The following is a 17,262-nucleotide window of genomic DNA, read 5'->3' on the forward strand; positions in this document are numbered from 1 at the left end:
TCCCCAGGGCTCAGTGCTGTCGGAGAGGGACTACGAGAGCCTTGTCATGATGCGCCTTCGCCAGGCAGCTGAGCGCCAACAGCTGATTGCCCAGATGCAGCAGGAGGAAGAGGGGCAGCCCACATAGCCCCCAGCTCCAAACTTCCCACCCCACAGCCCTTTCCATGTTACATGCACCAATAAACTACATTTTTTTTAAGTCTATCTCTACTCCATGCCTAGGTGTAGGGTACCGGGCTCTACCTCAGATGGCTGCACCCACGCTCAGGCTCCCTTTCTGGGCAGGGATAGATCTGCAGCGACAGTAACTGCATAAGCAAAGTACAGTAGCAACCACTCATCAAAGCCATTTATTGGCTTGGACTAGCTGCGCAGGACCTGTCTGTCCAGGTCCCAGGGCATCCTCCACTGGAATGACCAGCTACAGTGGACACCTGCCCCCAGAACCCAGCCTACTGCAAGGGTCAGGCCTGCAGCCAGAGGACAGCTGGGAGCACTGGGGCAAGGGGCCTGTCCCCCATTGACTGGAACAGGATTTCAGAGGCAGTTCAGTGCTCATGGGTGCGAAACTGGAGAAGGAAACAATTTGGGAAGAGAGGCAGTCAGTAGGACAGTATGGGGGCAGGGCCCATGGTAGACCCTCCAAAGGAGGAGTGCCCCTTCTGCAATCAGGAGAAGGTCACTCCTTGTGCAGGCACCACACCAGTGTCTGGCCCACCCCTGTCATGCTCAACACCCGGAAGCCCTTGCGTTCCAGCTTGTCCAGGACTATGCGAGGAGGGTCGTTGACGTAGTACTCGTAACTGCAAAGAGACCAGAGTGGCAGCATGAGGGAACATAGACAAAGCTCCTACACAAAGCTAGTATCTGCTGAGGGTCAGGCCTGACAAGGAGCTCTCTTCAAAGTGACATTTACTGGCACTTCCTGGCTGCCAGGCTATGTGCACATTCCCATCCCCTCTCCTATGAAGCACTTTACGTGTCTTAAATTTATTCCTCCTAACAACCTAATGAAGGTACTATTATTGTTCTTATTACATGAGAGAAAACCAAAAGGGGCTGACTAGTTTTCCCATTGTCATAGATAGGAGACCCAGTTAGTCTGGCAAAGCCACATGTCCCGAGTGCCCCACTGTTCAGGAAGAGTCACCTGCTCTTTTAGGCCTCACTCCTTGCCCAGCCTGTGGGTTGTTCCTGGTGGTCCTGCGGTCCTGGCTGTGCATGCTACTACCTGACATGGAGAATGCTTGGTTTCCCTTCTTTTAGGTTTAATTGGTGCTGAAAGGCCATGAAGCAGATAAGGGGCTTCAGCCCCATGCTGGGCATCTCCAGGCAAATGCCTCATGGCGAAAGGATGAGGGTGGCTTTCGCATTCCTATCCTGACTGAAGGGGCTGGGATCAGTTCTCTCTCCTTCTTTGAACTGGACTCACTTTGGCAACTTTTTTTAATATTCTTGAGTCTGTGTGGCCAGGGTCCTCCCCTACTCCTGGGTAGGAAGGGTGAGGAGCAGAAAAGTGGTCTAGATGTGGTCTAAAAGTGGTTTAGATATGGAGATAGTGTGAAGGATGCCCAAAAAGTGCCCTGACAGCAGCTAAGCTGAAAGGAGGACCCAGGCATTTCTAGGGCTGAGCTTTGTCACTCACCATTCAGGAACCTTTCTTTCCTGTCTTTGCTTGATGGGATCCAGCTTAGAGCTGAGAGGTCAGGGCGAGGAACAGTCCACTCATTGAGTCCTAGACCCAGAGAATAGACTGCCCTGGGCTTCCATTCAGGATGAACTACCTTATGAAGAAAGGCCAGAGGGAAAGCTTTCTGAGCAAGCCTCTGGGGAACTGTAAAGGAGCTGGGGGGAGAGCTGTGGGCAGGACCAACCCTACAGAGGACAGAGTCCCCCGATGCAGGTAAGAGGGCCCAAGCTGGGCATTGCCTTTGGACTTGGTGGCTGGGCAAAGGGAACAGGGCAGAACTAGGGGATTCCAGGGAGAAGGTACTAAGGGATGTCACTACTTACAAGTTGTTTCCCAGGACACTTCTCTTTGAGGCCCCCAGATGCTGCATCAGCTCTGGATCTGAGTGTTCATCGCCCACCATGGTGGGGCCCACCTCCTGCAAAGTAAGCCACAGTGGCTGCTTGGCTGGCTGCTTTGGCTTCTGGTAGAGGTGGGAGGTATCATTTTCTTCCTTCCCTGCCTGCTGCCCCTGAGCAAGCTTCAGGTAAAAGTGAATGAAGGTGGTAGTGAGGATCCTTGGAGGCTCACTATAAGCTGGGAAGGATGGAGCCCTTCCACACTCAGGCCAACAATGTGGGGCCTCCCTGACCCTTCTAAGTGGAACTGGGCATTGTGTGACTATTAATACCTTATGCCAGGCACCATCTCCCACATTTGTGTGTACTAGAATTACCTGGAGAATGAGAGAAATGAAAACACATGTCCACACAAAAATTTGTACACAGGCAGGTAAACTTCCTGAGTTAAAAAACAAATGTTTTTGAACAAATGTACACAAATATTCAGTGTTAATATCCAAAAAAGGTGGAAACATCCTAAATGTCAGTTAACCTTTGAATAAACAACATGTAGTACAGTCTAACAGTGGAATCTTTCTTGGCAATAAAAAGTAAGAACACACTGATGCCACAATATGGATGAAACTTGAAAACATGTAAGTGAAAGAAGGCAGACCCAGGAGACCACATGGAGTGACAGAAAATAGGTTAGTGCTTACTTAGTGCTGAGAGAGTTGGGAGGAAGGACTGGATACAGGGTTTCTTTGGGGAGAAGGGTGTTAGAAATGAATCAATAAAAATCAATAAAATTGATTATAGTGATGTTTGTGCAACATTGAATATGCTAAAAGAGGCACTGAATTGTACACTTTAAACTAGTTAATTCTTTTTTTTTTTAAGATAGAGTGAGAGGAGAGAGAGAGAGAGAGAGAGAGAGAGAGAGAGAATTTTTTAATATTTATTTTTTAGTTATCGGCGGACACAACATCTTTGTTTGTATGTGGTGCTGAGGATCGAACCCAGGCCGCACGCATGCCAGGCGAGCGCGCTACCGCTTGAGCCACATCCCCAGCCCCAAGTTAATTCTTTTGGTATGTGTATTTAATATCAATAAAGGTATATGTGGGTTTTTCAGATATTTTTTAGTTGTTGATGGATCTTTCTTTATTTGTATGTGGTGCTGAGAATCAAACCCAGTGCCTCGAGCATGCTAGGCAAGAGCGCTACCACTGAGCCACAACCCCCAACTCTTATGTGTTTTTTTAAAATATTTATTATATTTTTAGGTGTAGATTGACACAACACAAGCCTTTATTTTTATGTGGTGCTGAGGATCGAACCTGGGTCCCACCCATGCCAGGCAAGCGCTCTACTGCTGAGCCACAACCCCAGCCCCTATATGTGTGTTTTTGATAGTACTGACTCACATATTAGACAAGAGCTCTAGCATTGAGTTAAAGTTCCAGTCCCCCCAACCTTTTTTTGATGGGGAGAGCTGGGGATTGATTCCAGGTGTGCTCTATCACTGGACCACATTTCCCATACATTAAAAAAATTTTTTTTGTAGTTGTAGATTAGACAGAATGTCTTTATCTTATTTGTTTATTTTTATGTGGTGCCAAGGATCGAACCCAGTGCCTCACATGTGCCTGGCAAGTGCTCTACCACTGAGCCCCAGCACTCCCCAGTGCACATTTTTAATACATTTTATTTTATTTAAAAAATTTAGTTGTAGTTGGACACAATATCTTTATTTTTATTTATTTGTTTTTATATGGTGCTGAGGATCAAATCCGTGGTTCATGAGTGCGAGGCAAACACTCTACCACTGAGCCACAACCCCAGCTCAACATGTTTATTTTTTGAGACAGGGTCTTGCTATAAGTTGCTGAGGCTGGTCTTGAACTCTAAAAAAGACATATGAATAAGAATCATCTGGGCTGGGGATGTGGCTCAAGTGGTAGTGCACTCGCCTGGCATGCATGAGGCCCAGGGTTCAATCCTTAGCACCACATAAAAATAAAGATATTGTGTCCACCTAAAAATAATAATAATAAAGAATCATCTGGGCAGAACATTTCCCCAAACCCACAAAGAAAGACTGAGTTTCAGGTCTGGAAAGGGGACCCAGGAATTCACATTTTAACAACTATGTAGATGATTCAAGAACTGCTGCCCTGGTGCACAGCAAGACCTCTACTGTTAACGCGGTGAACCCACCCTCTCTTTCCTTCATCTCAAGGGAACTGGGTCCCTCTTCTTGATCACCTGAGCCTGGGGAGTGGGAAGGGGGAGAGGGGCATCCTGTCGCCCAGCTGCAGTCCCAGTCATACTACTCTGAAGCTAAAAGGGGGCTTCCAGGATAATCAGCACCTTCTTTTTCAAGCTTAGCAAACTGAACCAAGAGAAGGGGTTATGCCTTCTGGCTCCTGGACAGCCTTCTCCCCAACGCTACCCTAAGTGCACCTCTCCTTCCTTCTTCACAAGCAGGACGTTCTTCTTTCCCTTCAGGGCTTACTCTTCCTAAAAGGGCATAAGGGTGTAGCGTAGGGGCCAGGGACTTAGCATATGGGGTTTAGCGCTTTAGCACGTCCTTTTCTTTCCCAAACCTCCTTCCACGGATTATTCCATTTCGTTTCTGCAAAACGGCCCAGTATAGAGTGTTGGACGCAGCACGTGTGAGGCCAGGGCTACCTGGCACCTCCATGGACAGGGAGGACAAGCCCGCCCTGTCGCGGGGACACAGGCACCCGGGCTCCTCCGCGGCCTTGGCACTCTGAGCTGGTAGAGCTTCCCGCATCTTCCCGCAGAGCCCGCTTCCCCAGTTCCCTCTCCTGGCAATCGCGGGGGCGTGTCGGGCAGGTTATCAAGTTCAGCCCCCGACCGCGCTACTAGGATAGAGGCAGGAAGGGGCAGCCGCGGTCTCTACGGCCGCGAGCCGCCAGACGGTGGGTACTCACCATGCGGATCTGGGTGCTGATGAGCACATAAGGCATGATGCACGCCTCACGACCAGATCCCACTCGCAGCTCTGGACACGGCGCAGAAGCCAGGCTCTTCTTGCGTTGGGACTGCGACCCCGCTGCCCCGAATCCAGTTACTCCGGCTCTGGCCACTGGCGGCGCCAATCCTCTGGTGCCGGGCCAGGGCGGCTGGCCAATCAGGGGCGGGCAGCGGTGACGCGCCCGGCGCTCGGCGGTTCTCCCTGCCCTTGCAATCGGAGCCGGGGACTTCGATCCTGGGTCCCACCAGCTGCTTCCGCCGACCAGTCCGCCCGCGAGGAACCGGGAGCGTGGTGTGGAGCGCTCCCGCGGCTGGGAGGCGGTGGTGTCTGGGCGGACTCTACTGGCTACGGCGGCCGTGGCGTCGAGAGCGCGCGTTGACCCTGCGCCCTCTTCTTACTGCACCTCCTGGTACAGGTTCCAAAGTCCTGCGGGTCCCTGCCTCTTCCTGCGAAGCAAATGGCTCTCCAGCCCAGGCTCAAGCCCTCTCTGTCAGGGACTCTACAACAGCTTTAGTGGACCCCTTTCCCCTCTCCAAGACACGTTCTTCAGAGATTCCATAGACGCGCGGGATGCAGGGGCAGGAGGCTTGTGACTAGCCTAACGTCAAAGCTGAAATACCATTCGGGACACACTGCGCGGTTCTGCCTCCCGGACTATAATTCCCTACGAGTAATTCTGTACAGGAACTGTGGGCTTGGCTGGGTGCCAGTCTGGAGTGACTGGGTGGAATCTGGCTCTCTTTGGGGGAGCTTCACGCACTCCTGCAGAGACGAGGCGCTAGAGCAGGAGAACACAAGGCAACATCTGGGGCAAATGAACAACATCCCCTGCACCAGCTATTGGAGATCAAAGACTTCATAGCCAGGCATCCACGCCCTCATCTGGATGTATCAAAATCTGACAGCTCAACACTCTGCCTTGTTGTGACTGCTTCTCTAAAAAGTAAAGCAAGGACTAGGGATGTGGTTCAAGCGGTAGCGCGCTCGCCTGGCATGCGCGGAGCGCTGGGTTCGACCCTCAGCACCACATAAAAATAAAATAAAGATGTTTTGTCTGGGCTTGGGATGTGGCTCTAGTGGTAGCGCGCTCCCTGGCATGCATGAGGCACTAGGTTCAATCCTCAGCACCACATAAAAGAACATAAAGATATTGTGTCCACCTAAAACTTTTAAAAAATATATTAAAAAAAGATGTTGTGTCCACCGAAAACTAAAAAAAATAATTATTAAAAAATTCTCTCTCTTAAAAAAAAAAGTAAAGCAAAACAATAATACCCTGTAACTTTCCCTCCTGGGCCTTGGAAACATCTGCACTTCATTCAGGGGACATTTATAGGGCATGCTCTCTGTCTCTAGCATTTTGGTAGAAGCGAAGAGAGCTGTAAGGGAGGTAGGAAGTCTTAATCCTAAAGGGTCTTTGCTTAATTGATCTAATTTATTATTCTGCTAACAAGTGTGAGGCCCTGGGTTCAAAACTCGGGCTGAACCAAGAGAAATCTTGGTTTGCGATACTTTATTTTATTTAAATAAAAGCACGCAAAAAAGAAAAAAAAAAATGTAATGATAAAGCCTACTTAGGGCTGGAGATGTAGCTTGCCTCACATGCACAAGGCCCTGGATTTGATTTCCCATAAGGAAAGTAAAATAAAATTGCGGCAGTGGTGGTGGAGTCTGTAATCCCATTGACACCAGAGGCTGAGGCAGTAGGATCCCAATTTTAAGGCCAGCATCAGCAATTTAGCAAGGCCCTAAGCGACTTAGTAAGACCCTGTCTCAAATAAAAAAAAAAAAAAAAAAGAACTGGGATGTAGCTCAGTTGTAGAGTGCTCCTGGGTTCAATCCCCAATACCTACCCACCCCCACCCCACTCCTCACCCCTTCTAAAAAATTCTGTAGTTGCTTGCCACACTTTGGCTAGGGGCTGCACTGCCACCTTGGGCAATTCCGCCAAGGCCACCTTTGATGCCATCTCCAAGACATACAACTATTTGACCTCCCATCTCTCGGAAGAGACTGTGTTTACCAAGTCTCCCTATCAGGAATTCAACTCACCATCTTGAGAAAACTTATACCAGAGTTTGTTCAGAGGACCCAGACTCCAGCTGTGGCTACCACAGAGGGTTTTTATACAAAAATAAATAAAGTGAATGAAACACGTTTTTAAAAAAAATTCTGTAGTCCCTACCCCTGCCCTTTAACTCCTGGACTAACAATTTAGTTAGAGGGTATAGGCATATTCATCCATAAAGGATTTTTAAAAACTGACTGAAGATACTGAGCCTGATGACAGTGCACTCCTATAATCCCAGCTACTCAGGAAAATGAGTCAGTAGGACGGAAAGTTCAAGGCTAACCTTGACAATTTAGTGAGACTCTGTCTCAAACAATAAAAGGCCTTGTGGGGCCTAGGGTTGTAGCTCAGTGGTGAAGCACTTGCCTAATGTGAATGTGAGGCACAGGGTTCAATCCTCAGCACCACATAAAAATAAATAAGTAAAGGTATTGTGTCCCCCTACAACTAAAAGGAATATTAAAAAAAAAAAAAAGGCTCAGGGTGTGGCTCGGTGGTGGAGTGCTGGCCTTCTATGCACGAGGCCCTGAATTCCATCCCAGCACCTAAATAAATAAATAAATAAATAAATTGTGAATATCAAGTGTTGATGATATCTAACAACTAAACTATTTACCTTTGGGATTGCAAATTGGTGTGACTGATACAATCAAATGTGCATCTACTATGATGCAGCCAAACATCTCTTATATAAACCTCAGAAAGTCTCTCCTGCAGCCAGTACACTTACAAGAATATCCACAGCAACACTGTAATTAGCAAAAATCTGGAAACAGCTCTTATTATCTATCACAAGCAGACTATAGTAAAAGCTTTTAGTAGATTCATACAGCAGAGACCTTTTAAATATTTATTTTTTAGTTGTAGTTGGATGTGATACCTTTATTTTATTTACTTATTTTTGTGTGGTGCTGAGGACTGAACCCAGTGCCTCACACGTGCCAGGCAAGCGCTCTACCACTGAGCTCCAGCCTCAGCTCCTCATACAATAGAAACTTTATAGCAATGAAAATGCTGAGTGAAAAAGCAAGTCTTGGAAAAATATAAAATAATTCTAATTAAATAAAGCTCGAAAACATTTTGTTTGTTTTGTGGCACTGGGGATTAAATTAGGGGTGCTTTACATCCATATCCCCCTTTTTTTTTATTTTGAGACAGAGTTCCACTAAGTTGTCCAGGTTGGCCTTGAACTTGCGCTCCAATAAAAACTATCAATCAATTTAAACATGAAAGAACCTTATTTGGGGTCCTAGAAATTGCAATTTGGGAGATACAGGTTCACATATTTCTGATGTTCAAAGGAGACAGGAAGCTCTACTTTCCGTAGAGCTTATGATGACTAAAGACTTTTAAGTCATTACAAGGTAATTGCTTTAGTTAGCTTGTTTTACTGCAATGAAATACCAAATACAATCAACTTATAAAGAGAAAAGTTTTGTTTGGGCTCATGATTATAGAAGTTCTAGTCCAAGATTGGGTGGGTCCTTTGCACTGCATTTTTAGTGAAGGTAGCTCATCATGGTAGAAGTGCATGGTGGAGCAGATAGATGGCTTACATCAGGAACCTGGAAGCAAAGAGAAAAAGATTGGAGTTCCACAATCCCCTTCAAAGGTCCACCCCCAGTGACTTAAGGACCTCCCACTGGGCCCCATCTCCTGAAGGTCCCATTGGGAGTTGGCACTCTCAATAGTACTGACTTGGCAACTATGCCTTTAACACCTGGACCTTTGGGGGATATGCATCCAAACCACGGCAGTAATTAAAATTGTTTCAAGAGAAACTCTCACTGAAGTTGGAAAACAATGTAAATGCTACTTGACATGGACTACGTGACAATAGTAAGTAAAGAAATAAGGGATAAGCCAAATGGAAAAGTCCATAAAGCAACGAGTCCATCATGAATCTCTGGAAACACTGTAATTATCTGGTTGTGCCAGAGGCCTGCAAAGAGTGGGGGCGACCAAGGTTCACATTCCAGGCAGCAGCTGGAGGCCAAAGTTCTGTTCCCTAATGGCCTCCTGACTTCATTTTGAAAAGTTCTATCAATGTTGCTTCCATATGATGTTCCTTTAATTTTCATAAAACATACGTAATCAAGTTATAAACAAGAATAGGGGATTGCTAGGTGAGGTGGCACGTGCCTGGCTCAGGAGGCTGAGGCAGGATAGCAACTCAGACCCTATCTCAAAATAAAAAATAAAGGTCTGGGGTTGTGGTTCAGTGGTAGAGTGCTCACCTAATATGTGTGAGGCCCTGGGTTTGATGCTCAGCACCACATAAAGATAAACAAATAAAGGTATCATGTCTATCTACAACTAAAAAATATTTAAAAATAAATAAATAAAAAGGGCTGGGGATATGGTTCAGTGGTTAAGGACCCCTGGGTTCAATCCACACTACCAAAAAAAAAAAAAAAAAGGTAGGAGAGCATAAGTATAATATAATATTCAGGGAGTCATAACTTCTGCGAGAGAAGGGAAGAGATGGGATGCAGAGGACACACAGGGGCACACCAAAAAGCAGGTACAAGGACTTTTTTTTTTTGGCAGGGGGTAGGTGCTAGTGATTTGAAACTCAGTGGGGCTCTACCACTGAGCTATATCCCAGCCTTTTCAATCTTTTAAAATTTTGAGACAGGGTCTCACTACATTGCTCAGGTTGTCCTGGAACTTGTGATCCACCTGCCTTCCCCACTGCCACACATAAATAGCTGGATTTATAGGCATGTGCCACTGTTCCAGGCCAAAATAAGAATAGTTTTTTTTTTTTTTTTTTTTTTTATGTCCATAGCTGTAGAGATTAGAAACAAGGGATAAGGCCACCATCCCAAAGCACTGAACTGTTGGACTTGTTTGCTCTTTTGGCAGAGCCAGGTAATGAGGCAGATGTTCTGGGCAGAAGGCAGGACAAGAGTTTGGGAGTCACATCAGCTCACTTCTCTCAGTCTGGGATGTGGAGTGCCTGGGAAGACAGGAGGGCAGTCATCTCTCAGGCTTTATTGCATTTGTAAAACTGGTCTGCAGATGCGGCATAAGATAGAGAGCTCCATCCTGAAACACTCCCTGCACTGTGGACCGCCCTGACAGCCTCATGCCTGCCAGATAATATCTTTAATATCCAGGAGGAAATTAAAGATATCTTATCTTAGTTTATCTAACACATCCACCTCCCCAGTAAAGACAGGAGAAATTGTTCTTTTGTAATTGAGCTTTTTTCTCATCTGAGAAAGTATCACCAAAGCAACAGGTGCTTTCCTTTCTTTCTCCAGTCAGCTTTTATGGACGGCTTCTGCATTAGAACTGTGCAAGGCACAAGAAACGTTGAGGTGAATGACACTTGCCCTGGGAGAGTGAGCAGTCTATTGGGTTAGACAGATTAGAAAGCAAATAATCAGTGTTGTGAGGGTAACAGAGTCTCCAGAGCAAAGAAAAATGAAGAGATTAATTCTACCCTGGTGGGAGGTCTGGGAAAGTTTCCCAGAGGAAATGAGTTTTTGTGTCCTTAAAAATAAAGTTAATATCTTTCTTTTTATTATAGAAGCAATGCAGGCTTATTACACAAAAATGAGAAAAAAAAACTGAAAAGGGATATTACATAGTTAATGAAAAGATACTGAAATTAATCTTTAAAATTTAGTAGAAAGTATTGATGAAGTTTTATTCTTTAAACCTCATGGTATTATTCATTACAATGTTCATACACATTAAATATTTTGGTACTTATACATTAAATATTAAGTGTATTCCTTCTGTTTGTTTTGTGGGGCTGGATATTGTGTAATTCAGGACCTCAAGCATGCTAGGCAAGTGTCATACCAGTTATATCCTCAACCCCTATTTTTTTTTTTAATTTTATTTTGTGACAGGGTCTCACTAAGTTGCCCAGGCTGATCTTGGATTTGTGATCCTCCTGCCTCAGCCTCCCAAGTAGTTGGAATTTATAGGAGTTTGCCACCACACCCAGCTAAATATGTTATTGTACATGTAAAGTATTTCATCATTAAAAGATAAATATAGGGTTTAATCAAGGATCTTGGGAGGACTGGTCTAGATATTTGCAGTCACTATACCCTCCAAAATTTTTAATGCATATAAATTTTTAAAATATTGACACATAGTAATTGTACATATTTATGGGGTACAATGTGATGACAAACTAAACTTTGTTAAGAAATTATTTATTATTATTATTATTTTTTTTGTACAGGGGATTGAACTCAGAGGTGCTTAACCACTGACCTACATTCCCAGCCCTTTTCATTTTTATTTTAAACAAGGTCTAACTAAGTTGCTGAGAGTTTCACTAAATTGCTGAGGCTGGCTTTGAACTTGGGATCCTCCTGCCTCAGCCACTAGAGCAGCTGGGATTACAGGAGTGCTCCATCACCACTGGCAAGAAATTCTTGATAACAATAAAACTGAAATCACAGTCCATAAAATCCTTTTTAGTTTCTAAAATTACAAGAAGTTGCAAGAGTAAACATCACAAGAGTAAAATGAACTTATAAAAGAATCCAGGGATGAAAAACTTACCAATATAGAAAAAACAACAAAACTTGAAATGGCATGTGAACAAATTCATAGGTCAACTCAAATTTCAGCCTCACCCAGATGTTTAAAAACAATAATGTTTTGGGCTGGGTTTGTGGCTCAGTGGTAGAGTGCTCCCCTAGCATGGTGAGGCCCTGGGTTCGATCCTCAGCACCACATAAAAATAAATAAATTAACTAAAGATATTGTATCCAACTACAACTAAAAATAAATATTAAAAAAGTAATAAGCATTAAAAAACCCAATGTTTTAGAACAATAATCAGCTGGGTGCTGGGGAGACTGAGGCAGAAGGATAAATTCAAGGCCAGGCTCAGCAACTTAGAATTTGTCTCAAAAATAAAAAATAAAAAGGTCTGAGGATGTGGCTTTTTTTTTATTGGATGTTCACAACATTACAGAGCTCTTGACAAATCATATTTCATACATTAGAATCAAGTGGGTTATGAACTCCCATTTTTACCCCAAATACAGATTGCAGAATCACATCGGTTACACATCACATGTTTACATACTGCCATATTAGTGACTGTTGTATTCTGGACCTTTCCTATCCTCTACTATCCCCCCTTCTCTCCCCTCCCATCTTCTCTCTCTACCCCATCTACTGTAATTCATTTCCCTCCATGTTTGTTATCCCATTCCCCTCATAAACTCTTATATGTAATTTTGTATAACAATGAGGGTCTCCCTCCATTTCCATGTGATTTCCCTTTTTTTCTCCCTTTCCCTCCCGCCTCATGTCTCTGTTTAATGTTAATCTTTTCTTCCTGCTCTTCCTCCCTGTTCTGTTCTTAGTTGCTCTCATTATATCAAAGAAGACATTTGGTATTTGTTTTTTAGGGATTGGCTAGCTTCACCAAGCATAATCTGCTCTAGTGCCATCCATTTCCCTGCAAATTCCGTGATTTTGTCATTTTTTAGTGCTGCGTAATACTCCATGGTGTATAAATGCCACATTTTTTTTATCCATTCATCTATTGAAGGGCATCTGGGTTGATTCCACAGTCTAGCAATTGTGAATTGTGCTGCTATGAACATCGATGTGGCAGTATCCCTGTAGTGTGCTCTTTTAAGGTCTTCAGGAAATAGTCCGAGAAGGGCAATAGCTGGGTCAAATGGTGGTTCCATTCCCAGCTTTCCCAGGAATCTCCATACTGCTTTCCAAATTGGCCGCACCCGTTTGCAGTCCCACCAGCAGTGTACAAGAGTACCCTTTTCCCCACATCCTCGCCAGCACTCATTGTTGTTTGACTTCATCATGGCTGCCAATCTTACTGGGGTGAGGTGGTATCTTAGGGTGGTTTTGATTTGCATTTCCTTGACTGCTAGAGATGGTGAGCATTTTTTCATGTACTTGTTGATTGATTGTATGTCCTCCTCTGTGAAGTGTTTGTTCATGTCCTTGGCCCATTTGTTGATGGGGTTGTTTGTTTTCCTATTGTTTAATTTTTTGAGTTCTTTGTATACTCTGGATATTAGGGCTCTATCTGAAGTGTGAGGAGTAAAAATTTGTTCCCAGGATGTAGGCTCCCTATTTACCTCTCTTATTGTTTCTCTTGCTGAGAAAAAACTTTTCAGTTTAAGAAAGTCCCATTTGTTGATTCTTGTTATTAACTCTTGTGCTATGGGTGTCCTATTAAGGAATTTTGAGCCCGTCCCCACAATCTGTAGATCGGAGCCAACTTTTTCTTCTATCAGATGGAGAGTCTCTGATTTGATATCTAGCTCCTTTATCCACTTTGAGTTGACTTTTGTGCATGGCGAGAGGAGGGGATTCAGTTTCATTTTGTTGCATATGGATTTCCAGTTTTCCCAACACCATTTGTTGAAGATGCTATCCTTCCTCCATTGCATGTTTTTAGCTCCTTTATCAAATATAAGATAGTTGTAGCTTTGTGGATTAGTCTCTGTGTCCTCTATTCTGTACCATTGGTCCACCAGCCTGTTCTGGTACCAGTACCATGCTGTTTTTATTACTATTGCTCTGTAATATAGTTTGAAGTCTGGTATCGCTATACCACCTGATTCACACTTCCTGCTTAGAATTGTTTTTGCTATTCTGGGTCTTTTATTTTTCCATATGAATTTCATTATTGCTTTATCTATTTCTACAAGAAATGCCATTGGGATTTTGATTGGCATTGCATTAAACCTATAGAGAACTTTTGGTAGTATCGCCATTTTGATGATGTTAGTTCTGCCTATCCATGAACAAGGTATATTTTTCCATCTTCTAAGATCCTCTTCTATTTCTTTCTTTAGGGTTCTGTAGTTTTCATTGTATAGGTCTTTCACCTCTTTTGTTAGGTTGATTCCCAAGTATTTTATTTTTTTTGAGGATATTGTGAATGGAGTGTTTTTCCTCATTTCCGTTTCAGAAGTTTTGTCGCTGATATATAGAAATGCCTTTGATTTATGTGTGTTGATTTTATATGAGGATGTGGCTTTTAGGGTAAAGTGCCTCTGGGTTCAATCTCCAGTAACAAAAACCAAACAACAACAACAACCCATTAGATTCTATCATCAGATAAAAGATTCTATCCATTCTGGAAGTGGAAAAAGTTTATAATCCTGTCTCCGTTAATGTAAGAACGACTGTTTTTTGTTTGCTTGTTTTGGTATCAGGGATTGAACTCAGGGGCTCTCGACCATTGAGCCACATAAGCAGTCGTATTTTGTATTTTATTTTGAGACAGAGTCTCATTGAGTTGCTTAGCAACTCATCATTGCTGAGGCTGACTTTGAACTTGCGATCCTCCAGCCTCAGCCTCCAAGCAGCTGGGATTACAGGCGTGCGCTACCGCGTCAGGCAAGAACGACTTTTTAGCGTTGTATATGCAGCTATAATTTGAATTTTGTTTCTTTGTTTTGTCGGTGAGGGTGGAATGCTGGGGCTTTAACCCCAAGCTTTGTGCATGCTAAGCGCAACACCATTGAGCCAGTTCTATGATGTGAATTTAAGCATTAGCTGGCAGAAGCTGGCCCCAGGGACTGGGGGACTTCTCATGGATAACCAGCAGTCTACCTATTCTAACTTGATCTGCCAAAGGCGCTATTGTCTAGAATTTAGTACACGGTCTGAGTAGGAAGCCCATAAACTGTTAAGCCTAAAAGAAAGTAAGTCTGCGCTAAGACACCGTAAAGAAAAGCTGGGGAGTGGCGTTTTCTAGGTAGAGAGGTCGTCTTTTGCAGGTAGAAGCGAAGGTAGAAAGCGTGGCAAATACCGGGAGCAGCAGATAAACTGATGTGATTTGTGGGAAACGAAATCCTAGATGGCCAGACGGTGGGGTTCTGGAAAGAGACCTGGCCCTAAAATCTCCCAGTTTTCTCTGGGGTCTCGGCCCCTTTCCCCGCCCCTCTCCACTCTCTGACCCCGCCCCTCCCCGCTCTCTGACCCCGCCCCTCTGACCGCCACTGGACCTTCGGAGGCGGGTAGGGTCATCGCCGTGCGCCTGTCTGCGGTGAGCTGAGCTGACGGCGCAGTTTAATGACGTCACGATCATTGACAGCGTGAGGCCGCGGCGGCTGCTGCTGCCATGGTGGCTGGAGGCTGGGTAAGGGTCTGAGTTATTTCCTGCCGGGCGCAAGTGGCTTAGGGGACTTGAGGAGGCCAGGGTAACGAGTTTGTCTGCAGTGTGGTGGGCCGAGGTGGGGGTCAAAGACTCAGAAGCCAGACTCTGATCAGGGTCTGGGAGCGTGTTGGAAGGAAGGCTACGGCCAGGCTGGGAGAGGGGCGCGATAGCCAGGGCCAGGGAGTTGGCGGAACCTTAGGGTCGGGATTGTTGTGAGGGTAGTCAGCAGCCTAGAGTTAGGGATATCTGTCGGGTTCGGCTTTGCGGGTGCTGGACCAGGCTCACGAATCTCTTCTTCTCCGCCCGCTCGCTCCCGTGTTTTACGCGGGTTGCAGGTGCAGCATGTCTAGACTGGGGGCCTTGGGTGGCGCCCGCGCGGGGCTGGCACTGTTGCTTGGCTCCGCCGCCGGCCTTGGATTCCTGTGCATCCTTTACAGGCAGCGATGGAAACGGACCCAGCGCCATGGCGGGAGCCAGATCCTGCCCAACTCCGTGGACTGCGCTCAGACTTCAGAGCCTGGACGCCAGGGTAAGGAGCCAGAAACGGAGGTCAGCCTGTTGACTGATAGGCCTAGCTACGAGCTGCCTTTGGCAGAACTTGTGGGACAGGCAGCGGAGGAGGTTGCCTGAGGGTTTAGTTTTTTTGGGAAAACTTGTTGAAAACAAAAGGTATCTCCTTTTCTGTACTCTTTCCTCTATAATTCCAGGAAAGTATATTGTGAAAAGATCATTTAGTTTTCGCTTCTAGTTCTGGCTACAGTAATGCTGTATGTATTAAAGGCACTTTCTTAGTTTTGGGTGAGGTGTGTAATAAGAGTTCAAAACAAGGCAAAAGGAATAACTAATCTTGTAGAAATTAAAAGTCAGAGTTCATATAGTAAATTACATATTAGAACTTGAAGGGAACTTGGAGACTAATTCAAGCTTTTTAGTCTTCTTATGAAGAAATAAAGATTCAGAGAGATTGTGTAACTCCCCAGAGGTTGTCAGAGTATAAGTGGAAAGGTTGGGCCTAGTCACCTGGTCCAGAGTACTTTCCATCATACTATTGCAGCCTGGGCTGGGAGCATGCTCATGCAATTGAAACTGAATATGGCTGGAAGCCAGCAGCTGAAATTTGTAAAACTTTCACCTTCATTCCCTTGAGCAAAGGATATAGGGCTGGTTCAAACTACTCCCCCGATTTGTGTGATGGAGGATCATTTAGATCCTCTCACCTTGTGTTAATTGGAAAAGAATGTTTTCTCTGGCATACAAAATCAGATGGTTTAGAAAGCTGTTTTGGAGGAGTGTTTCAAGAGTTATACCTTATCTGGGTGCAGTGGTGCATAGTGTAATCCCAACAGCTTGGGAGGCTGAGGCAGGAGTTTTTTGATATCAAAGCCAGCCTCATCAATTTAGCAAGGCTTTGTCTCAAAATAAAACATAAAAAGGGCTGGGGGATGTGGCTGGTGGTTAAGCATCCCTGGGTTCAATCCCAAAAAACAAACAAACAAAAAGTTACTACCTTAGATTGCAATTGATTGTTAGCATTTCATAACATAGTGGTAATGTGACATGCTGGGTGCATTTGTCTTTCCTTTGGTTTTCTTAATTTGTTTGTAGTTTCTTAGTGTAGTCTGTCTTACTACTGAGGCTGAGAAAGTGACCACAATCTCAGAGGTATTTCTTGCTCTACATTCTTGAACCCTATGGGGTATGTATTATAGTTTGGTTTACATTGTTACTAGATTTCCTTGAAGAAGGGATTTCAGCTTTCCTATTCTGTGGGTTCTGCCTTCCTCATTTCTTTCCTGTTTAGCCCAATTGACTTAAGTGGCTCTTCAATGGCTAGCATTTCACTGTTGGAATTCACCCAGAGCTCAAGTCAGGGTTGGGTAGTTGGGGCTTGGTAATGGTGTTTTTCTGATGGAGTTTGTATGGGCTTTTTCCAGTGTAACTTTTCTTGGTAACTGACTTCCCCCTTTCTTTTTTTCCTCTCTGACAATACTAAACGAAGAGAAGTGTACTTTACTATTCTTTGTGAAATGAGAGATCAGAATTTGGGTGAGC

The 17,262-nt window shown here is 44.7% G+C and overlaps 3 protein-coding genes across 4 annotated transcripts in view; 2 read left to right on the forward strand and 1 right to left on the reverse strand.

Annotated features, from left to right (window-relative positions):
* DNAJC17 (DnaJ heat shock protein family (Hsp40) member C17) overlaps nt 1-199 on the forward strand; it is a 37,137-nt gene extending 36,938 nt beyond the window's left edge. Inside the window, exon 11 of the mRNA XM_081292992.1 lies at nt 8-199. Within this exon, the coding sequence (XP_081149118.1) occupies nt 8-127 (120 nt within the window). The 3' untranslated portion in view covers nt 128-199. The remainder of the gene's footprint in view (nt 1-7) is intronic.
* Nucleotides 200-322: 123 nt separating this feature from the next.
* GCHFR (GTP cyclohydrolase I feedback regulator) lies at nt 323-5,133 on the reverse strand. Its single transcript, XM_081292996.1, has 3 exons — nt 4,971-5,133; nt 2,014-2,108; nt 323-803 (listed from the first exon to the last, which is right to left on the reverse strand). The coding sequence occupies exons 1-3, from the start codon at nt 5,004-5,006 to the stop codon at nt 680-682; spliced, it is 255 nt and encodes an 84-aa protein (XP_081149122.1). The 5' UTR covers nt 5,007-5,133; the 3' UTR covers nt 323-679.
* A 9,937-nt stretch (nt 5,134-15,070) lies between these two features.
* The window catches only part of RMDN3 (regulator of microtubule dynamics 3), a 28,585-nt gene continuing 26,393 nt past the window's right edge, over nt 15,071-17,262 (forward strand). For both annotated transcript variants that reach the window (XM_081289373.1, XM_081289372.1), the window contains exons 1-2: nt 15,071-15,192; nt 15,546-15,739. In XM_081289373.1, the coding sequence (XP_081145499.1) occupies nt 15,553-15,739 (187 nt within the window). In that variant the 5' untranslated portion in view covers nt 15,071-15,192; nt 15,546-15,552. The remainder of the gene's footprint in view (nt 15,193-15,545; nt 15,740-17,262) is intronic.

Source organism: Spermophilus citellus (assembly GCF_964194105.1).
Source record: "Spermophilus citellus genome assembly, chromosome: 4".
Lineage (NCBI taxonomy): Eukaryota > Metazoa > Chordata > Mammalia > Rodentia > Sciuridae > Spermophilus > Spermophilus citellus.